The sequence below is a fragment of the Zootoca vivipara genome, chromosome Z1 (assembly GCF_965207765.1).
Source record: "Zootoca vivipara chromosome Z1, rZooViv2.hap1.1, whole genome shotgun sequence".
Taxonomy (NCBI): domain Eukaryota; kingdom Metazoa; phylum Chordata; class Lepidosauria; order Squamata; family Lacertidae; genus Zootoca; species Zootoca vivipara.
The window spans coordinates 1,617,713-1,645,624 of NC_142583.1; the positions used below are offsets into that span (position 1 = coordinate 1,617,713).

The 27,912-nt window shown below is 46.5% G+C and overlaps 1 protein-coding gene across 1 annotated transcript; it reads right to left on the reverse strand.

The window, feature by feature from the left end:
- Positions 1-693: 693 nt before the first annotated feature.
- Positions 694-24,935, reverse strand: ISL2 (ISL LIM homeobox 2). The gene is made up of 6 exons (XM_035113196.3): positions 24,802-24,935; positions 23,775-23,964; positions 22,190-22,449; positions 16,880-17,163; positions 12,747-12,914; positions 694-1,530 (listed from the first exon to the last, which is right to left on the reverse strand). Exons 1-6 carry the CDS (start codon positions 24,857-24,859, stop codon positions 1,414-1,416), a joined length of 1,077 nt encoding a protein of 358 aa, XP_034969087.2. The 5' UTR covers positions 24,860-24,935; the 3' UTR covers positions 694-1,413.
- Positions 24,936-27,912: the final 2,977 nt, after the last annotated feature.

Below are 27,912 nucleotides of genomic sequence, written 5' to 3' on the forward strand. Positions count from 1 at the left end.
AGGCACCACATGTCAGCAACACAAGGGGCCAGAGGCAAACATGCATGGAGCAAGGAATTTAAAATTTACCTTTGCACAGAGGGTTGATTCCTGCACACATCCCTCTCCATTACCCGTTTCACCCAAACAAGAGGCATGATCAAGGACACAGTCCAGCCAGACAAAAACGTACAAGGAAGGGCAAAGGAGGTTCAGAAGGGAGTGTGGCTGGGGAGCAAGAAAGTCCTGAGGGCTACAGAGAAAGCCTAGGTGGGCCACATCTGGCCCCTGAGCCTGAGGGTCCATGTCCCTGCACTAATTCAACCAGCACCCTCACTTTGCTCCTCTCTTGTCCCAGGAGCCTCTGGCACCAGCTGCGTGAGATCCTGGCTGGATCTTGGAGCCTCCTCACCTTCCACAGGGAAGACACATGGACTGATCAGGGCCAGGAAGGCGGTGGAGCCTCCAGCTCCTATATATGGTAAGTTTCCAGTCTGACATGTGTGGCTGAAGGAGAAGCAGGTTTCATATAGTTCCAGTCTGTCTGACCTGGGGAAACTCTTCCGTGTTAAGATGGCTTCATTCCACACACAAACACACACACACACACACAGGGAATGTTCATGTGGCCTCCATATCTGATGGCAGTGATGATCCTTAATCCCAGCCTTCTGATCCTGTGTGGCAATGATTCACACAGACTTCCAGCACTTTCTCATCAGGTATTTGTTCGTTTTTATTATTAAGATCAAAATATCAATCCCAACCATTTTACCATCTGCTGTAACAATAAATAATAATAACAATAACTTACTTTGGTCTGCAATGGCCTAACAAACCTCACCTCCATCCAGAAGATAATTTAACATTGGCAAGAGAAGTGGGGGGAATACTTTAAGTCTTGCAGATAGTTTTCCAGCAATCATGCAGGCTTGGAGGGGGGGGGAGAGAGAGAGAGACAGACAGACAGACAGACAGATTCCCCCCCCTTCCAGGGCCAGCAAACAAATATAAAGGAGTTCAAGATTTGTCCAGGCTCCTGGCATAGCGTGGCAAATGGCACCGGCAATTCCAAGACGATCAGGTTTGCTTCTTCCAAATGAAGTGTTTTGTTTGTTTGTTTGTTAAAAAACAATAAAAAAACCAACGTACTCTAAAGCTACCATTACATGAGTCAGGAAAGTCATTCTAGTACAATCCAGAGGTATTCACGGAGGGTGGGGACACGGAATCCCTCGGGAGTCTTGCTCTGCTCCCCGAGGGCGGTGCAGTCCAGACGCGGGTGCCGCTTACAGCCATGATCGGGGAGCTGGGTTTTAAATAAAAGATAATAATTTAAAGAGTTGAGTTTGCTCGGAGCTCAGGAGATCTCATGCAGGGATCAGGAGCATGCGAAAGTCCATGGGGAGGTGGGGTGGTAAAAGGAGGCTCTTCTCACGTTTCCACCGGGCTGGGGACCATGCTGTTGGGGGTGTCAGGGAGCTGAGAGGACAAGGAGGTCACGTCGCTGCCAGATGAGTTGCCCAAGGAGCCGGATTCTGAGAAGGAGACCTGTGGGTTGTGGAGAGAGAGGGGACAAGGTTGGGGATTACTCAAGTGGTGCCCATCTTTCTTGCAAGGATCTTAGCAAACCGCTTGGTAACAATATCCGAGGTGACCCTTTCTGAATCCCAAAATGGTTTTCGGCCTTCTAGGGGGACAGTGGACATGATTTTCACCGCTCAACAGCATCAAGAAAAATGCAGAGAGCAAAACCAACCCCTGTATAAGGCGTTTATTGACCTGACTAAGGCTTTCGACACTGTAAATTGTAACTTCCGTCATAGAGCTTCAGTATGCTGATGACAACGTAGTGTGTGCATGCTCAGAGGATGACCTCCAAACCACCCTAAATATCTTTGCAGAAGCTTACGAAAAGTTGGCCTATCACTCAACATCCAAAAAACCAAAGTGCTGCACCAACAAGTACAAAATAACCCCTCTGCAGTGCCACAAATTCAACTCAGTGGTGTAACGTTGGAAAATGTTGATCACTTCTCCTACCTTTCCACAAGGGCCAACATTGATGCCAAAATCCAGAATCGCCTGAGCTCTATGAGTGCGGCTTTCTCCCGATTGAAGTGCAGAGTGTTTGAGGACCGGGATATTTGCAGGGAAACCAAAATGCTTGTTTACAAAGCTATTGTACTACCAACCCTACTATATGCTTGTGAAACATGGACCACTTATAAACGCCATCTCCAACTCCTCGCAAGATTCCATCAATGGCGTCTCCGAAAATGTTTACACATCACTTGGGAAGACAGGCGAACTAATATCAGTGTACTGGAAGAAGCAAAGATCACCAGTGTTGAAGCAATGATTCTTCAACATCAACTTTGTTGGACTGGTCATGTTGTGCGGATGCCTGATGATCGTCTTCCAAAGCAACTACTCTATTCCGAACTTAAAAATGGAAAGCGTAATACTGGTGGTCAACAAAAGAGGTTTAAAGACTGTCTCAAAGCAAATCTTAAAAAAATGTAGTATAAACACTGACAACTGGGAAACATTGGGCTGCGAGCGCTCCAGTTGGAGAACAGCCTTTAGCAAAGATGTCATGGGCTTTGAAGAAACTCGATCTCAGGACACAAGGGAGAAACGTGCTAAGAGGAAGGCACGCTAGGCAAATCCACACCGTGATCAACTCCTACCTGGAAAACAATGTCCCCACTGTGGAAGGATGTGTGGATCCAGAACCGGCCTCCACAGTCACTTACGGACCCATTGTTAAAACCGTGTTTATGGAAGACAATCTTACTCAGCTTTGAGTGATCGCCAAAGAAGAAGAAGAACTTCTGGGGGACACATGCCACTGGGGGAGGGGAGCTGGCAGATGCAAAGGGGGGTGACCTGAGTTATAGAACAGACTATGGGAGATGAGCCGCAAAACCTAACAAATGCATATTCTTCTGGTTAGCATGAGGAGGCGCTAATATCACAGAGCTGTATTGCTGAGAGGCAGACACACAGCCCATAGAAATGCAATTAGTAGAGAGGGCTGGGTGTGGTTCCATTTGCCCTGCTCTCCTGGAGAGGGAAAAACAGAGAGCACCTCCTGCCCCTCCCCTCCTCTGACTAGCATTAGAAGCAGACATGCCTCCCCTCGCTGGAGCTGGTTTTACTGTAAGCATTTTGCCTGCATAGTTTTTACTGCTTCCATTGCTGTGAACCAATGTATATAATATAAAGTGAGTTGCTGCCTGATTTTTTGTTAAGTGGAGTAAGAATGGGGAAGCCAACTTACTTTGTAGCAGGACTTGCTCAAAACAAGATTTTACAGCTCCAAGGATGGGATTTTAAAACTCTGTTTAACCCACACATGCAGGTGCCTGGAGGGATAAACTCCAATTTAATTGCATTAAAACTCATCCCACAGAGACTGCCCAAAGAGGCTCAGCCAACACTTTTTCTATGGTCTTTGTAACACCAGGTAATGGTGAACATGTCTTTATTCACGCAGGGAGCTTGGCAGTTTAATTCAGATTGTAATCTGCTCTATGCTGTCTCTGTTGCTCTTTCACTTTAATTTTTATTTTTTTATGTTTAAATGATTTTATGCCACCCAGAGAATATTTATTGATGAAAGGATGCAGGAATTTATAAATAGGAACAGCAATGGGTGCACTTTATTTGCTCCAGTTCTTTAGTTTTTTAAACTTAACTCATAGGAGGCTCTGTCTTCTAGCAGGTGAGACCATTTGTCCCTCTGGACTGGTATTGCTTACTCCTTCCGACAACAACTCTCCAAGGTTTCAGGCAGAGAAAGCCTTTCCCAAAGTGTGCTACCTGATCCATTTTAATATCCTTCATGCAAAGCAGATGCTATGGTACCCATCCCCCAAAAGCTCATCCCGAAAACGGGTATCAGTTAATATTGCCAACCCCTTCCTTGATACCAGGGCAAACTGAAACACAGCTGAAGGCAAAATGAGAAGCTGCTTAGAAGATACAGTGGATTTGAATTCTATCAAAAAGTGTTTTGGAGCAGTTGATGCTGAGCAAGGTGGTCCAACATGTGACCCTCGAGAACTTTTTTGGCAGCACTCAGCAACATTTGATGCCCACTCCCCCAGCCCTCATGCTGCCTTCCCAAAGCTGGGTAAGGAAGCATAAGGCTCTGGCAGGGTCCTCCTTCCCGAAGCCTAGTTAGGGCTTGCCCATCTTTGAGAAGGAGGGGGGACCTGCCAGAGTCTCTTCAAACCAACAATGCATGTTTGCTAGACAGGCACATGATAGGAGCTGAAGATCACAGAGTTTTCCTGTAAGTTTCCTAGACAGAACTCTGAGAGAGACACTCCCTCTGTGCCCTGACAGGGGGAGGCTGGAAACTTCCTCTTGGGTCTTTGGCCTCTCTTCACTCTTACCTCTTCATCTCAGCACCAAGTTAGAAAGGTGAGAACAACCTGCATGTCTGAGCTCCATTGCTCAGACATGCTAAACTTAGCATATCTATCTAACTGAATTTCCTGCCAACCTAGCAGTTCGAAAGCACGTCAAAGTGCAAGTAGATAAATAGGTACCGCTCTGGCAGGAAGCTAAAAGGCGTTTCCGTGCGCTGCTCTGGTTCGCCAGAAGCAGCTTTGCCATGCTGGCCACATGACCTGGAAGCTGTACACCAGTTCCCTCAGCCAATAATGCGAGATGAGCGCCGCAACCCCAGAGTCGGTCACGACTGGACCTAATGGTCAGGGGTCCCTTTACGTTTATCTAACTGAATTACCATTTTAAGTCTGTCTGAACAAAGCTGCTGTATCTGTTATTCTGCAACAGAAACGTGCAGTCAGTAAATGTTATTTCTACCGTTTACAATAATGTTTGTATGATTATTGTTTTAAGGGGGGAATACCAGGAGAATCCAGTCTGCCATAAGGCATCCTGGATTACTTAAACTAAAAAGCTAAAGCTAACCTACCTAATCTCATCTGTCTCCTGAGAAATCTCTATGTGGGACAAGAAGCTACAGTTAGAACTGGACATGGAATAACTGATTGGTTCAAAATTGGGAAAGGCTGTATATTGTCTCATAGAATCATAGAATAATAGAGTTAGAAGAGACCACAAGGGCCATCCAGTCCAACCCTCTGCCAAGCAGGAAACACCATCAAAGCATTCTTGACATATGGCTGTCAAGCCTCTGCTTAAAGATCTCCAAAGAAGGAGACTCCACCACACTCCTTGGTAGCAAATTCCACTGCCGAACAGCTCTTACTGTCAGGAAGATATTCCTAATGTATAGACGGAATCTTCTTTCTTGTAGCTTGAATCCATTGCTCCGTGTCCGCTTCTCTGGAGCAGCAGAAAACAACCTTTCACCCTCTTCCATATGACATCCTTTTATATACTTGAACATGGCCATCTCCCTGCTTATTTAACTTATATGCAGAATTCATCATGCGAAAGGCTGGACTGGATGAATCCCAAGCCAGAATTAAGATTGCTGGAAGAAATATCAACAACCTCAGATATGCTGATGACACAACCTTGATGGCAGAAAGTGAGGAGGAATTAAAGAACCTTTCAATATGGTCTGAAGCTCAACCTCAAAAAAACCAAGATCATGGCCACTGGTCCCATCACCTCCTGGCAAATAGAAGGGGAAGAAATGGAGTCAGTGAGAGATTTTACTTTCTTGGGTTCCATGATCACTGCAGATGGTGACAGCAGTCATGAAATTAAAAGACGGCTGCTTATTTAGAGAAAAGCAATGACAAACCTGGACAGCATCTTAAAAAGCAGAAACATCACCTTGCCGATAAAGAAATTTGGCAAAGTATCCGGATTTAAATTGAATAAGGAAAAAACTAAATTTCTGATAAAAATTATATTTGAAAAATATCAAAATGAATTAGAAAAGAGAGTGGGAATAAAAATAGTTTAAAAAGCCAAATACTTGGGGATAGACATAACGATGAAAAATATTGATCTATTTAAGAACAATTATGAGAAAATTTGGAAAGAGATAAAAAAAGGATATGGAAAGGTGGAATAGATTACAGCTATCATTATTGGGGAGAGTGTCAATAATTAAAATGAATGTTTTGCCAAAAATGTTATATTTGTTTCAGACTATTCCAATTATAATAAAGGATTAATGCTTTGGGGAATGGAGAAAAGACATCAGAAAGTTTATTTGGCAAGGGAAAAAACCTAGAGTGAAGTAAAAATTGCTAACTGACAGGAAAGATAGAGGAGGTCTGGCATTACCAAATTTGCAGCTATACTATGAGGCAGAATGTCTGGTCTGGATAAGGGAATGGATTAGATTGGAGAAAACCAAGTTGCTAGACCTCGAGGGTTTTAACTGCAGATTTGGCTGGCATGCATATTTGAATTATGATAAAGTCAAGGTACACAGAGATTTCACCAGCCATATTATAAGAGGGGCCGTATATAAAGTATGGAATAAATATAAAAGATACCAGTATATAGAATCTAAGACACCATTATGGAGCTCACCAATAGAAGCCTTAGGAATGAAAAAATTAAATACAAAGAAGAATTGGCCAATTTATAGACAATTGGTAGAGGAAAATCAGGATAAGTAGAGATTAAAGCCTTTTGATGAAATAAGAGGATTAGAGATTGATAGGTGGCAGTATATTCAACTCACAAGTATATTTAATGCAGACCAAAAAAAGGGTTTTCCGAAAGAAAATTCCAATTTGAGAAAGAAGTGATTCATAACACAAAGAAATTATTGTCAAAAACATATAATCTTCTGGATTGGGATTTTATGGATGAGGCAGTGAAAGAAATAATGATAAAATGGTCAAGGGATGTCAATTCGGTAATCTATCTTGGGCAATGGGAAAAATTTTGGAAAGAAACATCAGATTTACGGCTTCATATAATATTAAAGAAAAATTTATTAAAATGCATTATTGTTGGTACCTAACGCCTGTAAAGATTGCCGGAATATATAAATCAAAAACCAATCTGTGTTGGAAGTGCAATAAAGAAATAGGAACTCTAATCCACATGTGGTGGTAGTGCGAGAAAATTAAAAATTTCTGGCAATCGATACATGAAGAAATTTTAAAAATGTTGAAAAGATCGATTACCAAAAAGCCCAAGGTGTATCTGTTAGGTCTAATAGATGATGAAATATCGAAAGGAATGGAAAAGGTATTTTTATAGGCCAGTTCTGCAGCCAGGGTAGTGATAGCAGCCCAATGGAAAGATTCAGAGGTTCCAACGAAAGAAGATTAGATTTGCAAATTAAATGAATTCCTATTTATGGCAAAATTAATGGCAACAATAAGGAATCAATCGAAGCAAAATTTGAAAAACAAATGGAAATGTTACAAAGACTATTTGGCAAAATACTGCTCGAAAGACGATATGCTTGCGTGCCTAGATTAAGGGATATGAAGGAAGGTAGAGGGAAAGTATGAGGATTAGACAAAAAGGTATAAAATGGTACAAAGAAATAGAAGAGAATACGAAATGCATAGTGAAATAATGCTTTAGGACAGAAGCTGATAAGGTATTGGATGGAAGTCCTTCTTTGGAGGTCTTTAAGCAGAGGCTTGACAGCCATATGTCAAGAATGCTTTGATGTTGTTTCCTGCTTGGCAGGGGGTTGGACTGGATGGCCCTTGTGGTCTCTTCTAAGTCAGAGGGGGGGAGGGGGCTAACTGTGTAGGATCTTGATTTTGTATGTATTGTTTGGAATAACTGATATGTTTGTTTTTTGTTTGATCAATGATGTATGTTTTTAATTTATAATTCCAATAAAGTATATTTTAACCTTAATAATAAAAAAAAGAGTCTGACCAAACTGCGGGAGGCAGTGGAAGACAGGAGTGCCTGGCGTGCTCTGGCGTGCTCTGGTCCATGGGGTCACGAAGAGTCGGACACGACTAAACGACTAAACAACAAGAAACCTATCTAAGCTTCACTTTTAAGCTACGAAGGGATGCACTCTGCTGAACTCACAAACATAAGGAAGGAAGGATAATCTCTAATAAATCTATACACGTCTATTCACATCCCTTCATGCGCTTGGTATGAAAAGCAGGAGCACGCTGCTTTAGAGCACAATCCAGTGGAATGAAAAGGAACTGAACAAGCGCAAAAGGGCTCTCCAAGGAATATTGCGAGTGATAGAACCTTCTCCCAAACTGTCAGGATCCCAAACTCTTCATTATTCAAATGCCAGGTGTGCCACTATATATTTCCTAAAAGGACTCAAATTATGGGGAGAAAGTCGGGGGCCGTTAACAAAATTCATGAGGCTCCCCACCTGAGTTTCTCCAGTTGTGGCCAGATCACCCTCGCTCACCAAATGGTGCAATTAAAGGGCAGTGCTTGAAATTATTTGAACTGATTAATTCAAGCACTGTTCCTTAAACACACCTATTGCGTAGGGTCAGAAGTTCACAAAATTTGGTCTGTGGGTTGCTGGTAGTCTGTGAGCTCTGTTCAGGTGGTTTTGTGGAAGGCTTGCAGAGCAATTGAGGATTTCTACAATGTCTTTCCCTCCCACCCCAACAACATTGATTCAGTCCATTTGAACAGGCTAGATTTATCAAGCAGACATACCCCTGGATTTAGATGTCTGGGGTGTTCTCCAACCCATTCAGATAACTTGCCATACTGTATCACAAAGGGAGGGAACCTCTGGCCTGGGGCCCAATGTGACCCCCCAAAGATCTCTATTTGGCCCTCAAGACTGTTCTCAGGCCACGTTGCTTGCACCCCAACCCTGCTCTGCACACTCGTCAAGTGCTCTTGCCTGACTGTGGCGTGATCCTGCCACTTGGGGGGATAGAGAGGTGGGTGTGAATATATAGCAACTGGGCCCTCTTGCACTGCCTAGCAGTGCCTTGTGGCCCCCAGAAGGGAATGTGGCCCTTGGGCTGCACAAAACACTTTCCCTTCTTTACTCTAGCAAGTTCTCCTTCCACAGGGTGTACCACAGGGCGGGTGCCACTACAGAGAAGGCCTTCTGCCTGTTTCCTTGTAACTTGGCTTCTCGCAGCGAGGGAAGTGCCAGAAAGCCCTTGGCGCTGGATCTCAGTCCCCAGGCAGAATGATGAAGGTGGAGACGCTCCTTCAGGTATACTGGACCGAGGCCGTTTAGGGCTTTAAAGGTCATTACCAACACTTTGAATTGTGCTCGGAAACATACTGAGAGCCAGTGTAGATCTCTCAGGACCGGTGTTATGTGGTCCCGGCGGCCACTCCCAGTCACTAGTCTAGCTGCCGCATTCTGGATTAATTGCAGTTTCCGGGTCACCTTCAAAGGTAGCCCCACGTAGAGCGCATTGCAGTAATCCAAGCGGGAGATAACCAGAGCATGCACCACTCTGGCGAGACAGTCCACAGGCAGGTAGGGTCTCAGCCTGCGTACCAGATGGAGCTGATAAACAGCTGCCCTGGACACAGAATTAACCTGTGCCTCCATGGACAGCTGTGAGTCCAAAATGACTCCCAGGCTGTGCACCTGATCCTTCAGGGGCACAGTTACCCCATTCAGGACCAGGGAGTCCTCCACACCTGCCTGCCCCGTGCCCCACAAACAGGACTTCTGTCTTGTCAGGATTCAACCTCAATCTGTTAGCCCCCATCCATCCTCCAACCGCCTCCAGGCACTCACACAGGACCTTCACCGCCTTCACTGGTTCTGATTTGAAAGAGAGGTAGAGCTGGGTATCGTCCGCATACTGATGAACACCCAGCTCAAACCCCCTGATGATCTCTCCCAGCGGCTTCATATAGATATTAAAAAGCATGGGGGAGAGAACGGAACCCTGAGGCACCCCACAAGTGAGAGCCCAGGGGTCTGAACACTCATCCCCCACCACCACTTTCTGAACATGGCCCAGGAGGAAGGAGCGGAACCACTGCATGACAGTGCCCCCAGCTCCCAAACCCTCTAGACGGTCCAGAAGGATGTTATGGTTGATGGTGTCAAAGGCCGCTGAGAGATCCAGTAGAACTAGGAAACAGCTCTCACCTTTTCCCCTAGCTTGCCGGAGATCATCAACCAGTGCGACCAAGGCAGTTTCAGTCCCATGGTGAAGCCTGAATCCCGATTGGAAGGGATCCAAATGGTCTGCTTCTCCCAGGTTTAACAGCTGATCCCTCTTCCTGATGAACTCTGGAAATTGTAGTTCTTGGGAACAGGGGAGGCTTCTATCAACTCTCTGCACCCTTAAGAAACTGCAGTTCCCAGTTTCTGGGGAAGAAGCCATGGCTGTTAAAGTGGTGTTATGATGCTTTCACTCACGGTCTCCAGTTGCAGAGCCCCCTTGAGCCTTTCTCCTGCAAAGAGGAAACTGTTCTGTAAGGAATTTGACAGACTTCCTGCACACTCCTCTCTGTCTAGGCAATGCTCCAGTGGCAGCTATGCAGAGCCGGGCTTCATATTTCATAAACTGATGTATAAGACCCATATTTCATTTAGTGGCACTTCCGTTTCTAGCAAATGACCATTTAATTATGCAGGCAGCTCACCCGTCTCAATTCTCCATTATCTTAACTAAATATTGCACCAGATTCATTTTTGATTATCCTCTAAAGCATAATCATGATACAGGAAAGAATGCATTAGGAGGGGGAGAACCCTTCGATGTGCATACATTCCTCAGGATTCCTTTGTAATTAACGTTACAGTTTCATGGGCCTCCCATCAGCACTTCTGAGCTATGGTCCAGCAGGAGGACAACTCTATTTTAAGCCTGTTCATTTCCATTAGCCTGACACACCTAACAACGGAAACTGGAATCCCGTGCTGCAGTTTTGGCATTGCAGCAAAACATCACAGCTGATGAACTGAGGCCAATTCACTCATAGCCAGCTGATATATACCAAATCAGAACACTGGTCCATCCAGCACAATACCGTCTACACCAGTGTTTCTCAACCAGTGTGCCTCCAGATGTTTTGGGACTACAACTCCCATCATCCCTAGCTAGCAAGACCAGTGGTCAGGAATGATGGGAGTTGTAGTCCCAAAACATCCGGAGGCACACTGGTTGAGAAACACTGGTCTACACTGAAGGGTACACTGAAGGCTCCTCAGGCAAAAATCCTTCCCACCCCTACATGGAAATGCCAGGATTGAACCCAGGACCCTGAGCTCACCAGCAGTAGGCATAGTTTAGCAAGGTGTTAAGTAGCTCCATGCTCAACAGCAGGCATAGGCAAACTCGGCCCTCCAGATGTTTTGGGACTACAACTCCCATCATCCCTAGCTAATAGGACCAGTGGTCAGGGATGATGGGAGTTGTAGTCCCAAGACTTCTGGAGGGCTGAGTTTGCCTATGCCTGCTCAACAGGCAAGTTGAAGTGAATTAACCTTTACGTTTTCAGTGTGCCTGTGCTAAGTACGGTATTTGACAAAACTGCAGCCTCAGTCCAACACAGAGTTGACATTTTGTACTTACGTCTCTTTCACTCCAAAATTATCCCTCTTCCTCAAGCATTAACATGACCTTATTCTGTTGTATTCAGGTAATGATAAGGCTTTTCTTTCAAATACATCCCAGCAATGTTTTCATCACACAGTTCTGTGAGCACAGTAAGCTGCCTTATTCATACCACTGGTCCACCTAGTTCAGTACTGTTTACGCTGACTGGCAGCAGCAGCAGCCCAGGGTTGCAAGATAGGACAGTGTCTCCCAGCTCTACCTGAAGATGCTGGGGGTTGAACCTGGGACCTTCTGCATGCCCTACTGCTGGGCTGTGCCCCTTTCCCATTTTGTCTAGGCATCTACCATTGCCTGAAGACTCTGCACCAAATGTACAGGTAAGTGCATCTTACACCACAATCCTAAACATCTGCTCATGATGCCAACGTAGGATCACATTTGGTGATGCTGCCTTGGGGCGGTTCTTGATACAACTCCATCCTAACCCCTTTTTAACTAATGGTGCAAGTACTCCAACAAATCATTAAAGGATTCTCTGATGTTGCAATGGGAACCCAAACTTAGGTACCTGTTCACATACGTACATAAACCCAGAGGGCCAGTTTGAATTTCTTTTAAGCAGCACATACTTCAAACATACTAGCACAGGTGAGATTGCACTCAAGATCACTTAGCACACAATGATTACCATGAGCACAATTTGAAGAGCTCTTTCCCCATCACACAAAAGTAGGAAAAAGTGCTAAAGGGGTCTCAATTCCTGCCCTCTCCATCTTCCCACTTATGTCCACAATGATCCTCATCCTATACAGAGTGTAGTGATTGTTCAAGAGTGCTTAATCCGCAGTACAAAGCATGGGGGGTTCTTGTGTTGTGGCTGTCAACCACCGTCCTCCCAACCTCCTTTTGATCCCCAAAAGTCTGAGTCAACACCAAGGAGAATTTGGTTTGAAGCAGGCTTGCTTAGGAGATGCGTCCCAGTCAGGGAGGTGATCTGGGTGTCAAGGGAATGAGGAGGGCCAGCCGAGCCAGGAGGCAGAGTGAGGCAGCTGGCTCAGGTGGAAGATGCTGGGCCTGAGTGCAGGGAGCTGCAGTACAGAGCTGTGTGCCCCACGTGGCTTTACCTGTGCCCCCAAAACAACCTGACTGTCCCCATGTGTGGTAGAGGGCACAGCATTTAAGGAGGACTCAACTGTTCACCTACAGTCTGGGAGTAGGTGGTGATGTTTTTCTTAGGCTTGAGCCACAAGGGCCACAAAGGTGCGCCTTCCCCACTCTGCTCCAAAGCTGGCTCAAAGGAAGACCTGGTCCTCTTGGCTGTGTGTTCCCACTCTCCCGGTCCCTTACCAGTTGCTGGAAGGCTGGCTGGTCCAAGTCGCTCTGCAAGGCGAAGTCACTGAGTGCTTTCCAGGGGGGCTGATAGGTTTGCACCTCCACTGCATTGCCCTGCACAGTGCTGTCATGGCGGATTGGGCTGCCGGCCACCAGTGGGGTCCCAGTCAGGCCCTGAAGGCTCTTTTGAAGGAGAGAAAAGAAAGCAACAGTCAGCAAAGACTCAGCCAAACCCACCTGTTCCCCCCAGAGGAAGAATCTGGCAGCAGTGACAGATAAAAGACTTGGATGCATCATCATGTCCCAATGTCACATCCAACCATGCGCTACAGATCGATAAGAGCAAATCACCCTGGTTCTTTTTAAAAATTATATAGTCCCAATACTTTACAATGAAGCAAAACAATTTCTCAGGCTCATATGTAGTGAGAAATCAATCTATGGGAGTCTCTTCCCACCTCACTCCCAAAACACCCATGGAAAGGCTAGGGTATGTGCATATATGTTGTCAGAAACTTTTTCAGATTCATTGCAAGTCACCTCAGAGATATTATCAGTAGATCCTGCTCTACCTTTAGCTCACCCTTGTGATAAGCCATGCCTACAGATGCTGAGTGTAAAGGGGCTGACTAATGGTTGCTCAGTAGCAAGAACTCTTTACATGTTCAGGGACAATCTCCTGTTTCATATTACGTACTTGGTATTTTGCAAAGCCTTGGACTGAGCCCCACCTCAAACCCCCCCACCTCACCCACTGATACTCAGATGAAAGGCTGGTGTATTTTGGAAAACCCCAACTTGCAGCTGCTTATGATGGCAAAAGGGATGTGTGAGGTTAGGGGGGAGGAGAATTCTCTTCCAAAGTGCTCCAAATCCAGGAAGAATGGCCAACAGAAAGAAGTGGAAAAACCCAAATGGGGGAGGGGCTAATCAGCAATTAATCATTAATTAATGCTGGATTAGCCTACAAAATCTGGCAGTAAGGAGGGAGTAGAGTGAAAGAAAGTTTCTCTTTATTCTCCTCCTGCCCCAATCCAAATCCTTTCTAATAACAAAACTGGCTTCACCATCAATCACATGTTTTTCCAGAAGGGCAGCAGTTGGTTTTTCCACATCCCACAAGGAGAGCAAGTGCTCTTCCCTCTCTCAATTTGATCTGTGGCAGTAATGGAATGAACATTAAATGATTTGGTTTCTAAAGAAATTATGCAACACTTCCACCTCTGATGCTCAAGATAGTCTCCTGCCCGCCTTCCTGACCCCACTCCTCTCAAGGCTTTCACCCCCACCTCAAACCCCTTACCCAGATCAAATATGCTTCACACAGATAGGTAGCCGTGTTGGTCTGAGTCAAAACAGAATAAAAAAATTCCTTCAGTAGCACCTTAAAGACCAACTAAGTTTTTATTTTGGTATGAGCTTTCATGTGCATGCACACTTCATCTGCATGCACACGAAAGCTCATACCAAAATAAAAACTTAGTTGGTCTTTAAGGTGCTACTGAAGGAATTTTTTTATTATGCCTCACACAGTTATTTATAGGAAAGAGCAAAAAGTTTGTTTATTCACTGGCATTTCTATCCCACTTTTTGCTCCAAGGAACTCATGGTTCTGCCCCTCCTCATTAATGCCCCAAACCAACCCTGCAAGGTAGGTTGGGCTGAGAGGCAGCGATTGACCCCCAACTCCACCCAGTGAGATTCCTGACCAAGAAGGGGATTTGAACCCTGATCTCTCCCAGTCCTAGTCCTAACCTCTACACCACCCTGACTCAATCATATACAGTAGTTTTCAAAAGAGTTTAATTGGCCAATAAAAGAGGTGGGGGCTAAATTTGAATTCATTTTTCAAACATAATTTTAATATGTTATTTTAATCTATTAAAAGTAATAGGATTTATTTATGATGACATTATCTATGCAGACCCTTAATTATATGGGTGGTGGCACTAACAATTGCTCTGGACAGAGAGAAAAAGCCAAGAAGCAGTTTAAAATAGCATTATCTTCTCATTCTTTTTCATTTGCTTGAGCTTGCCTGGAGGTTTTGCATGAAACCCAATCAAAAGAGGGTTCCCTCCGGACAAGATCCCTAAGATTATAACGTGTCTACCCTCAGGGCTGGAGCTTCCTGCTGTCATTCTCTACAACGCCCATGAGCATGGTTTTGAAGCCAATTAAAAATATTTGGGGGTTGGGGGTGAACCACCAAGGGAAAATGCAATGTTTAATGCCACCGGGGTAATTATTAATTAATCAATAATAAAAACAGTATGATTGATAACATTCCAGGAGCAACGTGTTCCCTGCTATGCCGATAACCATCTCCCGTGAAAACGAAAGCGAAGTGCACGAGGTTCCGAAATCTGTCCCCTTTACCCTGAGCGAGCCTCTCTCTCCTCTCCAGCGAGGGACCTCGAGCTCGTCCGTTTCACAGAGACCCGTTTGCACGTCTGTTTAGAAGTAAGCGCCCTTGAGTTCAACGGGGACGGGCCTTACTCCCAGACAGGCACGTGGCAAAGCCCATTGAAGTCTTAATGTACAGCCATATATTTTCTCCCTCATCCCTCTACTCGCCAATTTCACTACAGCCAAAAAGTAACAATTATTCTAGAAGGGGAAAGCGGTGAAATGGTGGTTGTGTTTTTATATATATACTTCATTTTAACAATAAAAGGTAAAGGTAAAGGGACCCCTGACCATTAGGTCCAGTCGTGACCGACTCTGGGGTTGCGCGCTCATCTCGCATTATTGGCCGAGGGAGCCGGCGTATAGCTTCCAGCTATTATAATGCAACAATAAATGAATGCATTTAGATGGTTTCACATAACAGTATCGATGGAATGACAAAATCCACCGGGTAATTATTCCACATTTCCACACATTGAGAGTTATTGCATCTTTCCCATTCATTTCAATGTAGTTTACGCACAGAGAACCTTTCTGAGAATCAAATAATTGTAGAGCTGGGTAATCGAATTCAGTGGCGCTTATTCCCAGGTAAAATGGGGTTAGGATTGCACCTGATTTACCTGGGACTTGGGAATAAGTCCCACGGAACTAAACAGGACTTTCTCCCCAGTGCACACGGCTAGGATTACACTGTTCGTGACACCCGGATCTGTTAATGTGCCCCTTTGTGGGTTTCAAGCGCCCTGGAAAAATAGATTATATATTGAAAGCAAAAACATGATTGTTGCTCTATTTTTAAGATGGGGCGCCAGGCTTATTTAATCGGAACTAAACTAATTTAGCAATAGATTTTGCTCAGAAAACACTTCGTTTTTTTAAAGAACTTTCGATTATTATTATTTTTTTAAAAAATCACCCGAATACATTTCCAGGGACGCTCTAGTCTAGAGACACATTGTATTAGGGATATATTAAGAGATCTGGTGTCATGAAACCTTCTCCTAGTCCAGCTTCGAGAAAGGGGGCCTTAGTTTGTTGTACCAAAAAACGAGAGAGAGTCTTGTGGCACTTTAAAGACCAACGCACTGGCATCTACATAAATAAAATGTAATCCAAAACACTATGTGTGAGAGAGTGTCTAGGGGTGTTAAGCAGGACGGGAGAGGGGACCTAGGGATGTGAAATGCAAAAAAAGAAAAACCAGTTTGTGGCCCCCCACCTGCTGTGATGAAATTGGAAACCTGTAAATATACATTTGAGTTTCGCTCCGATTAGACCAGATTATAAGGATGTAGCAATGGATTCTACAACGGTCACGTACACAACATTTATCTTCCTACATCTTCAGATGCCAGCGAGCTGAAGCCTTTCAAAATCGAGAGAGATTGGAGAGAGGAAGCGAAGCCTATCGCCAATTAATCCATAGATGTTCATTGCAGAGTCTGCCAATTTCAAACCGTCCATGCAAAGCGTGGGTTCGTGCTGGTGGATCAGGCCTGTCAAGAAGCCAGTTCGAATCCTCTCCCCGAAATCTCTAGGAAATCCTCCCCCTTGACTTGGGGACTTGGGTCTCTCGAGATGGAGGGGGGCTCTCCCGACCCCCTAGAAAAGACCTAGCTATTTATTTCAATGCGCCAAAGATGCGGAACCGGAGTTTATGCCCCACGGAGGGCGACGGCTATTCAGAAATGCAGAGTAAAGGAAGGGGGCCCTCTGCGCGCGCCCCCTGCACTTACTGCTTTGTCGCTGTGCTGCTGCTGCTGGAGCTGCTTCATGAGGATGGATTTCTTCTTGTCTTTGCAGCGCTTGTTCTGGAACCAGACGCGGATCACCCGCGGGCTCAGGCCGGTCATCTCCACCAGCTGCTCCTTCATGAGCGCGTCGGGCCGCGGGTTGGCCGCGTAGCAGGTGCGCAGCGTGTGCAGCTGCTTCTCGTTCAGCACCGTCCTCACGCGCGTCGTCTTCTCCGCCTGCTTGTGCACGTGTGGACGCAAGGAGGGTTGGCGCCCGGGCAATGAATCTGCGGGGAGGGGAAGATGGCAGGCCACACAAGGGAGGGGGGGGGAGAGAGACTGATCAGAAGTGGGGGGAGTGAAGATTGCGCCCCTCGGGGGAAAGGTTGGGACGCCCGCCCAGCTAGTTCAACGGCGCGCATTCCGGGGCTCAAGCCACCCCATGTCCCCCAAAAAGTCTGGCAATAGGGAGACGAGAAGCCCTCTTGGGTTACCCTTTGTGGCTTTTAGATGTGTTTTATTTACAATTTTATTGTGTATGCACCGCCTTAGAGAGCTCTTTAAGATGTTCAAAACTATTTTTGGCTAATGTTTATAACTTATTTTAATGGTCTTATTGTATGGTCTTATATTCTTATTCCTGTAAACCGTAAAATATTTGTATACTTCTGTATCATAATATGATGCAGCGGTATACAAATATATTTTTATAAATAACTAAATAATTAATAAAGCCATTGTTTTTCCTAGTTCTTCGCAGATCATTAGTTAGTAGTGAACCTGCCTTCTTATACTTTGCGAAGGTCACATTGATGCCAAAAATTAACAGCAGCAGCAGCGACAACAAAAACAATGCAAAACTGAGCCCTTTCTCGGAAGGGGGGGGGGAGGAGTGACTGGCAGCTCCTCCTTGAGAGACAGCAGAGGCATTTTACTACACCGCCCCCTGTTCCCCAAAGGGCGGGCGCAGTAGGAAGAGGCTCTCAACTCGTGGCCGGGAAGGCAAACGCGGCGCAAAACAAAACAAAACAAAACAAAACCAACACGTGCAGCTTCTAAACTGTCATTTAGTTGTACTATAATTGCACACCCCATAACTAAGTCTCTGGGAGGGAATGCCGCCGCCCCCCCCCAAAAAAACGCACAACAAGGTGTAGGGAGACCATTGGGCAGCGTTTGCGCAGTCTCCCCGTCCCAGCCGCTACTCGGTTCCCGCAGGTCCGGCCCGAAGCGGCCGCTGCAACTGGAAGAGGGCTCCCGTCTCCCGGTTGAGCTCCACTCCTGGGAGGAAACGGAGAGGTTGCCTCTCGCTCCGCCGAGCACCAAGAGGCAGCGAACCCGATCCCCGCCACCGCTCGGGAGCCCCGTCTCCTCCTTGGCACATCAGGCAAAGCTTTCCCATTGAAGATCAAAATAATAATTAAAGAACAGGGGCTCCCTGCATTATTTTTATTTTTAGCCAAGTCTAACAAATAACCACGAATCTTAGAAAAGGACCAACTTGAAAGAAACATGTTTAAATTAAAATAAAGTAGTCTTGTTTTTCCCCACCCTCACCCCCACCGGCTCTCCAAATAATGTTAAAGATGTCATTTCAAACGTACAAGCCGAGGGTTGGAGAGGGACTGGACAGTCTCAGGAATGGCCGGCCTTGAATTTCGCAAAATATGTCTCTGTACATACACACACACACACACACACACACACACACACACACTATCGATCAGACTGCGCAAAAATCAAGGTACGCCAAAGAGAGAGTTTAGACCAATAAATCCGATCGTTGCAATTATTACTATTATTCTATTGATTTATTTTTATTAAACAAATCCCAAACAAATGTTGGCCTTGGATATTTATGTCCTTTTAAAAAGGTGCGCGTGTGAGGGGGTCGGGCGGGGGGGGATTTAGCACAACAATGACTCAGACGACAGCCCGGCGTGAAAAGGAGACGCATCCGATGTCACACAAAACAGATGTCGGGGCTGGGGGGGGGGGCGACCGGGCGGCGGGAGAGGAAAGCCGAGACAAACGGAATTGCCTGCACTTTCCGACCCTGGTAGCCGCGACCTCCGGGCGAGGAACCGGCTCCAACAGACAGACGCTTTGCGGCCAAATGTTAAGAGACGTATTTAAAAATGAATCGTCGTCGTCGTCCTTATCCCACCGCAACGCTTTTAAAACTAAATCATTCATTTATTTATTTATCTGTTTATTAGATTGCTATACTACTGTATTCTAAACCCGGGTCTTTGGAACGTACAGGTACAATGCATCACATACAGATGATTAATGATAAAAATAATTAATAATAATAAACTACAAAAACTCAATATAGTTTCTGTGGTTTGGAGAGGAAGGAAGGAAGGAAGGAAGGAAGGAAGGAAGGAAGGAAGGAAGGAAGGAAGGAAGGAAGGAAGGAAGGAAGGAAGGAAGGAAGGAAGGAAGGAAGGAAGGAAGGAAGGAAGGAACTGTCCCAGGGTTAAGAAATTGCCAGCACAATCTTATTATGCATGTATGTCTACTTGGGAGTAAGCCTCACTGTATTGAATTTGGCTTGCTCCCTTGTAAGTGAACCCAACGTCAGAGAACTCGAGGCTGAAATGTTTTATTCACTTACTAGAGAGTAAGCCTCAAGATGGAGCAGAGTGAAATTTCCTTCTGCGTAAACGTCAGAGTTGATTCAGAGCTCAGTTCAGTTGCAAAGCCAGCTTCGCTGTCATAGGGGGACTTTAGTTCTAAGTAAATCCGGGGATGTTTGGGCTGTAAGAATAGTAAAATTAGTCCCCATCATGTCTAACTTTTGAAAACTATTTTTGTTCTTGTGTTTTTGTTTTAAAGATAACAAGAAATCTGGTCAGGCGCTGTTCTTGAATTTATGTTTCAAACCTGATACATGGGCTCTGATTAAATCGAGAGTAAATGAACAGCATCGATGTTTTGAGGGTGAGAAGGGTAAAATAAACATATTTTCGTCTGTTTCTAACCCCGCCTCCTCCCCTTAATCATTTAAGATCCCAGGACAATTTGCAAAAAATACATTAAAGCAATAAATTTAAGTAGCCCGTGTGAAAAGCAATTAAAATCCCAATATTCTAAAAGAGAAGTATATGTGTGCGTACGTACCGTATGTATGGTATACATTAATTCCGAAAACTAACCGCGGGGTAACAATGCCTTTATTAGGACTAATTCAACAGTCACACGGGAAGGAATTCCCTTGCTGTTGAGCTGGAATTTCCCCCGCCCCGCGTGGAGCAACAGAGTTATCTGTAATTTAATAAATTAAGTGAGTGCGAGACACAACTTTCTGTGTTTACACCGCGATCCTGTTTCCTGAAGAAGCAAGTCCCCCGCCCCATTCAGTTGGACTTGCCTGCCTGGCAACTCGAATCAACTCTGCTTGGGGGTTTAGGTCTGAAAATAAACTTTGCTTCAGACTTGCTGGTTCACTCTCTTCTGCAGCACCCTTTTCTCCATTGAGTGGCCGAGGGATGCGTTCCCTCAGCTGGTGTGCGAGAGAAACAGAGAGGGTTACTTCGCACATGCCCAGGGGCATTCACAATAAAACTTCACAAGGCTCCTTAGAATAAACTCAAGCGCTGGCAGAGACGTCACTCAGATGGGAAGCCCCCTGCCCAGGCCTGGAGTGGGATGTTTGATATGGTCCCACTCTGGTTTTCCTAAAAAGCCCCCAGCTGCGGAGATGGGGCTGTCCAAGGAGGCCCAAACACTGGACGTGAACCAGCGCCTTCAACAAAATCTGGAAGCTCTCTCCCCCCCCCTGTATTTTGGACTTCCCCTGCCTACATTGTTCTTCACGTGTGTAATTGAGGGGCGGGGGGACTAGGACAAAAGTTTGTCACTGGGAGAGACTGGAGGAACGGGATTCAGGCAGAATCCATTCACCCAGCACTCCTAAGTCTGGGTGCACACCATTTAAAGCACACACACAGAGCCCGCAAAATATCTGGGAATTCTTTAAGGAGAGTGCTTTAAATGTGTCGCATGCACTCACAGTACATTCCCCAGAAGTGAGCAGGATCTACTTTCTTCAAAGTCTTGATTGGGGGGGGGGGGTCAGTGGGTTCACCATCACCTCCTAATGACTTCTCTGTAGGTTTAAAAAAGCAAGATCAAGTGCGTGGGGGGGGGGGCTCCCATCAGACCAGAGCTGGAGAGTATCAAAAGTTTGGGACCCCTACACATAACTCCTTCCTAACTTCCTAATCCACCTAACGCGGGTGGCGCTGTGGGTTAAACCACAGAGCCTAGGGCTTGCCGGTCGGTGGTTCGAATCCCCACAACAGGGTGAGCTCCCGTTGCTCAGTCCCAGCTCCTGCCAACCTAGCAGTTCGGAAGCACGTCAAAGTGCAAGTAGATAAATAGGTACCGCTCCAAGCAGGAAGGTAAACAGCGTTTTCGTTCTGGTTCGCCAGAAGCGGCTTAGTCATGCTGGCCACAAGACCTGCAAGCTGTACACCGGCTCCCTCGGTCCATAAAGCGAGATGAGCGCTGCAACCCCAGAGTCGGTCACGACTGGATCTAATGGTCAGGGGTCCTTTACCTTTACCTTTTTAACTTTGGATAGGTGGCAAGATTCTCAACATTTTCCCCAGGGATGTTTTGCAGTCCTTCCGTCCCCCGTCCCCCCACTGGCACGGTCTCTCCCAAGCAGAAAAGGTCTTTGCTTCCTCCTTTTATTTTCTCTGTCCTACTCCATTTTGCAAGCGCTTGGGGGGCAAAGGATCTTCACTATTTGGTTCGCCTTCTGGGGTACTTTTGCGCCTCTCCTGAGTGGTTGATGACAGCAGAAATGATTGCATTCGGTCTCCTAAAGCTAAATTCATCTGTTCGTCTGGAAGGCGCCTCAGTACACGTGCGTATAGAGTGCATGGGAGGGTCCAGAAGGGGTCTGCTGTCTGGAGAGACTCCTAGGACAGAAAGAGTTCCCTCGGCTGTTGCGGTGGTTGGGAAGCGGGTAGGCTAGAAGATGCAGAGTGCGGGTGGGAGGGTGGAGATGTGGATAGAGAAAATAGAGAATCAGAAACGAAGGAACGGAGGGGGAAGTGAGAAAGGAGTCAGGGTGAAAGGTGGAAGGGAGGGGGGAGGGAAAGAAAGAAAGAAAGAAAGAAAGAAAGGGAGGGAGGGAGGGAGGGAGGGAGGGAGGGAGGGAGGGAGGGAGGGAGGGAAGGAGCGTTAGCTGAGGTTTCTACATTGCAGGGGGTTGCACTAGATAAGCCTCGGGATCCCTTCCAGCTCTACAATTCTACGGCCAGCCGCTTTCGGGGTCTGCTGGGGGTGACCGCCTACCTGCGAGCCTGGCGCCTTGGAGGTGTCCAGGGCTGCGCGGGGGGCTCTCCGCTGACCCGGCCCGGTCGATGAGGAGGCTGTGGTCTGCGCGGCAGAGCAACTCGTGGTCCCGCAGCGAGAACTCGTCTCCCGGAAGGAGCTGCCGGCTGCACACCGAGCAACGGAAGCACTCCAGGTGGTAGACGTTGTCCCGGGCGCGCATCACTAAGTCGCTGCTGCTGAAGCCCGCCGCGCACTTGGCGCACTTGATGCCGAAGAGCCTGCAGGGGTGGGAGGGAGGGAGGGAGGGAGAAGGGGCAGCAGTCAGCGGGGAAGGCAGGAGGGAAAGGGGCACCACTGGCTCCCGCCATCCCCAAGCAAAACACCCACACACCCCACCGACGACTGTGATCCCTGCCTTACAGGGACTAGATGGCCTTTGGGGACCCTCCCAGCCCTACCATTCCATGATCCCATGGCGGCCAATGGAGGCTCGGGTGAGCTGCGCGGGTTGGATCGCAATTACCACCGCAACCCCTCCGGGCAGGAGCCTAGCTTTTCCCTCCGCTCATTTAACAATAAGCAGCAATAATAAGGAAAGGACCAGCCTGGGCGGCCTCTTCTCTAGCCTCTTGGAAGGCTGCTATTAGGGATACTCAACGCTATCCGTAAAGGTATCCATCATTAAGCATTTGAAGATTTGTAAGCTCCTCGAGGCGGGGACCTAGGCTGCCAAAGCCGCTCACTTAATAACGGGCAACTTCCTCGGCAGCTCTTATGGTATACTATGATAAATAACAATTTAGATTTCAAGTCTCTTCAGACAGAGACCTAAATTGCACATGAGTGGTGCCAAATTAAGAATAATAAAATAATAAGAATCGGCTCTCGCGGACTGAGTTACGGAGAGTCAGTTCCGCCTTCTCATTGGCACACTGGTTATTAGCCATCCTTCTTGCCAAGCTGGCTTTGGAGTTTGCTTTAGGATGCCCAGGAATTTGTCTGGCCTACGTGTCTGACCCAGGCAAAGCTTGGTATAGCCTAGATCGGAAATGGAAAAAAACAAAACAAATAAGCGGCACCGCTTAGGATAGTAGTCGATTCCTCCATGGGGGGTTGGACTAGATGACCCTTGGGCCCTTTCCAACTCTACAAATCTATGATTCTATGAAATCCCCAGCTTTCCCTCCGAACTCTATGTGAAATGTCTCGCTCTTATCGCATATGTCGGGTGGGAAATCACCAAGAGAGGATTGTGCAAAATGACGCTTCCACAGGCGAGTCTTTCTCTGAACTTCCGGCCGTCCGGAGTTCAAAGACCAAAAAAAATCCCTCCATCCTCTGTGGCCTGACACCCCCCCCCCCCGCAAGCAAGATTTCTACAACATAGAGAAGAGAGGGTAGGGGGAGAAGAAAATTGCCAAAAGAAAGCAAACATTTGCGAACAATTAATCGAATAAATAAAAGGGGGCTGTGTAACAAAAAAGGCTCCGAAGAGGAGGAAAGAAAACGAAAGGGAAGCGTGGGTGCAACTGGATTTGCTACGCATGTTTTTCTTCCGCTTGGTGGGCGTCCCGCTCCGAGAGGGGGAGGAGGTCATCATCACCTGATATAATCCCTTTTACAGTACGTTTTGCCATCTCTCACAAAACAAGTGCAGGTCTCGTCCAAATACTGGCTACAATCCGCGCATTTCAGGCACGCCGCGTGCCACTCCAGGTCCGGGGAGACCTTCAAGATGTACTGGTCGTGGATTTCGCTCCCGCAGCCCACGCACATGGCAATCCCGGGTTTCTCTGCCGGTGGAAAGGAGCAAAGGACACTAAGAACGGACAGAATCTCTCATCAGGACTTTCTGGAAAGGGTGGCGGGAAACAAGTTTTCTTTTTTTCCCTTTTTTTAAAAAAATCAGTCTAAAACCAAAACAAATCAAGCCGTAGAATTTAACCCCAAATCAGGCACCGGTGACGACAAGAGGTTTGGGTGCTGCGGCGGCACCTCTTTTATAAATCAACGCCCCCGCCCCAGCAAAGCAAGGGGATAAAAATAAGAACGGAAGAACCCGGGGGATTTTGCATCTTTGCACTTTCCCGTATAACTTTGTTTGTTTTCCGATTGCACCGCAGAAAATAAAAGCAAACGGCCACGCATTTAATACGCCCAGAAGAAATGATGAAAAGAGAAAGAGAATCTGGGAATCTTTCCATGACTTCGTTGTATTATCATAATTGCTATCTTTATAGTTATTGCTAATTCTCCCTACAATTTTCTGGAGGATCGTTCAAGTGTTGGGCGACAAATCCCTGAATAAAAACATGCTCGTTTAAAAATAAGCCAGCAGCAAGTTCTGCAACTGCCAGGTTTTGATAGGAATCCAACAACGGAAAGGCAAGCGGTGGCGTAAAGCAGAGGGGAAAATTTATGCTTATAAATGCATATCTATATATAGCCGTAGATATATAGATAGAACACTTTTACAATATTCGTTATTTTTGGCCCTCTCCCCGCCCTCCTTGAAAGGGATTTCGCAAAAGCAAAGCCCCTTGCAGGAAACTACATTCCAATGCACCCAAATCTTTACGCACAACATCCCGACCAGAGAGAGAGAGAGAGAAAGAACAAGATCCACTTACTTTTGGAATGATCCCCCATATCACCCAGGAAAGAATAAGGAAAAATAATATCCACCATGCAGAAGGAGATGTGGGAAAGTGCTATGATTCAGAAAGTGGGCGGGGGGTTAAAAAAAGGCTTCCTAGCCCCGGAGCCTGCTGGTTCCTAACTAACTATTCCAACCCTGGAGCACCAGGGAGGGCAGCTTGCTCTGTCCCATACGCAGCATGACGTCAGCACGCCATAGACCACCCACCAGCCCTGGAGGAGGGGGAGGGGGAGGAGGAGGAGGAGGCAGAGCGGTGACCTCACCAGGCTGCTCCAGTAGCCCCCGGAGGCGATTGGCCGAGAAGAAGACGGCGAGCGCGGATTGGCCCCGAGTGAACAATGGGACGCAGAACGTGGTGGCCGACTGGCAGGAGAAAGGCGCGTAGATGGGGTCCCTCGGCGCGCTTTCGCGCAAAGTCTCTCCCGCGCGCACCTTCCTGCTGGTGAGGGACCGGTCAGACCCGGCCGGACTATGGCGGTGGCCCCTCGGATTCCCAGTTCCCCACCAGTGAGGAGATCCCGTGGGAACAACTGCTCTACTTGAAATCTCATTCATTGGAAGGGGGTATGAATAAAAAAAGTGTTTCGCCCTCCGTCTTCCTTCTGGAAGGTATTCCTCTCCCTCCCTCCCTCCCTCTCTCTCTCTCTCTCTCTCTCTCTCGTTTGTATTCTTGCAATTAAAAAGTGCAACTAGAATGGGCAGCAAGGAACCCAGCAACAAAAAGGTGCTTCTTGTTGACAATCCCGTCGAATTGATTGAGGCTATTTCTAGATTCCCTCACCGCCTTCAGCCCCAAACCGAGGGGGCTGCTTAATTGACCCCTGCTTCACCTACGGCACCTCCTGCTACACCGGACGGAAGGGTCCTCCTTAGCAAGAGTGCTCTCGTCCTGACAGCCGTGGGGCCGCTAACAGGAGCTCCTACGGTCCATCCCCCGGGGCATCTCCAGGTAGCGCTGCGGATGTCCCCAGCCTGAAATCTTGGAGGAATCCTGCTGACAGTACTGAGCGAGAGAGATCAACGATCTGACCCAGGATAAGGCAGGCGCCAATTTAAGTGTCCCATTATCTGATGGCGTTCACTCTTCGGTAACAGCGCGCAGGACTGCAGGCGTAATCTGCACAACAGCACAATCCCATAGCATCCTTACCCAGAAGTAAGTCCCATCAAGTCCAGATTGACTCATTCCCTCACTCGTTTACCCAGCCCTGTGAAGCAGGTTGTGCAACCCTGGCAACGCTTCCTAGCTAACACTTTTCAGATTGTGGGGACTGCTTTTGAATATTGCATGCATAGGATGGCGGTATAAAGCGTGGGAAAGTCCGTGTTTTTCTTTCGTATTTTCTCTTCCCCATTTCCTTCCCTAGACAAATACTGGCATATTTTCTAGATTTCTTTGTGTTTCATCCCAGTTTATTTACTGTGTTTTTAAAATCACAACGTTCTCCCGGCTGCTTACTTGACCCATGGAAATGGTTAAACTCCTGTCGTGTTGCAGCCTCGGGACTCTGAAAAGCCGCAACAATTCGCCTAGAAAATATGTTTATTGTTTTCTCCCCCACGGTAAGCCGACCAGCCTTATAAGAAACAGAACTACCCGCAACTCCACTTGTGAATGACAAGCGTTTCGTGAATTTGGAAACACGTTTCCGAAGAGAAGCTTCATTGGTTTGGATTTTTTAAAAACCTCTGTGTTTCTTTTTAAAATCCGTTAATTAAAAGTTGCAGGAATGTTTTGGATGTTATTTTTTAACAATTAAACCGGATGCAACTCACCCCTAATTTTATTCAAACGAAAGGTTTCTGATTTCAATTCACTTATTTTGAACCAGAAGCCTTTTGGATCTCCTGGTTTGCGAGGCGCCAGAAATTAATAGAAACAAGGCTCCCAGCAAGAGCTAATTCCATGGCCTCCTTTCCATATATTTAAATCTTTTTCTCTCCCCACATCTTTTTTTTTAAAAAGTTGATGGGGATGTGTTGTGTGGGAAAGGGACTTTCTAGCATAGCCAGAAGCTGTTTCGATGGTCATACACACAAAGTAAATTTGGTGACAGGAATCGTCTTTAGTTGGTAGCGCGTGCAGGTTTATTATTACACAGAAATCTTTATAAAAAAATTCCTTCAGTAGCACCTTAAAGACCAACTAAGTTTATATTTTGGTATGAGCTTTCGTGTGCATGCACACTTCTTCAGATACACTTCAGATACACAGAAATCTTTGTGAGGCAAACCAGAAATGTAGTGAAACGTTTGAACATTTAAACCAATTGAAGTTGTTTCAATAAAATCTACACGAGCTCGATCCCTATTAACGAAACTATTGCCCAGAAGTGCTTGGTGGACTTTTCATTCAAGGAGGGGGCTTACCTAAAGGTTTAGCCACTTTATTTAGCATATATTTCGTATTTATAGTTTTATAGAACAGCATTATATTGTTATATTAGGATAGGATTACACTTGGTTGGTCTTATGCATGCCTATGCGGGCTTATCTGAAATCAGTGCAGCTCACTCCCAGGTATATGAAGGCATCAAGATGTGAAATACGTTAAAAAAATAACAATGTTTGTTTCTCCCTCCTCTTCACATAATGGTATCGACAACCCTATATTTTAATAGGGCATAACTCCTACATATAATTTACTGATTTCAAAACATCTTAAATTATAAATTAATATTACTATTAGCCATAAAGTTAGGAATATTCAGGCCACATGACATATATATACTATGGGTTTTTTTGCGGGCGACTCCCCGCCCTCCCCAACCCCCCCAAAAAAGTTCAGTGTATTCGTTTGGCCCTCTCCCCCCCAAGGTTCGCGCCGGTCGTGTGGACGCCCCCGATCGGGACCTGGGCGAGTTTCCAGCTCCCAGTTCGTCTTTTGGGCTGCTGCAGCCTCTGCTCTTCTCCCTCCTGCCTTTCGCTCGGATGCAGCAGGGACCTCTGCTGGGAGGACGACTCCGCGCGCCCCAAGCGCGAAGCAGCCGCGGATCTGCCAAGCAAGAGGCGCGCCGGCGTGACAAGGGGAGGATGAATAATTCAGAGCCGGGAGGAGCAGCTCCGAGCGCCGGGCTGGAAG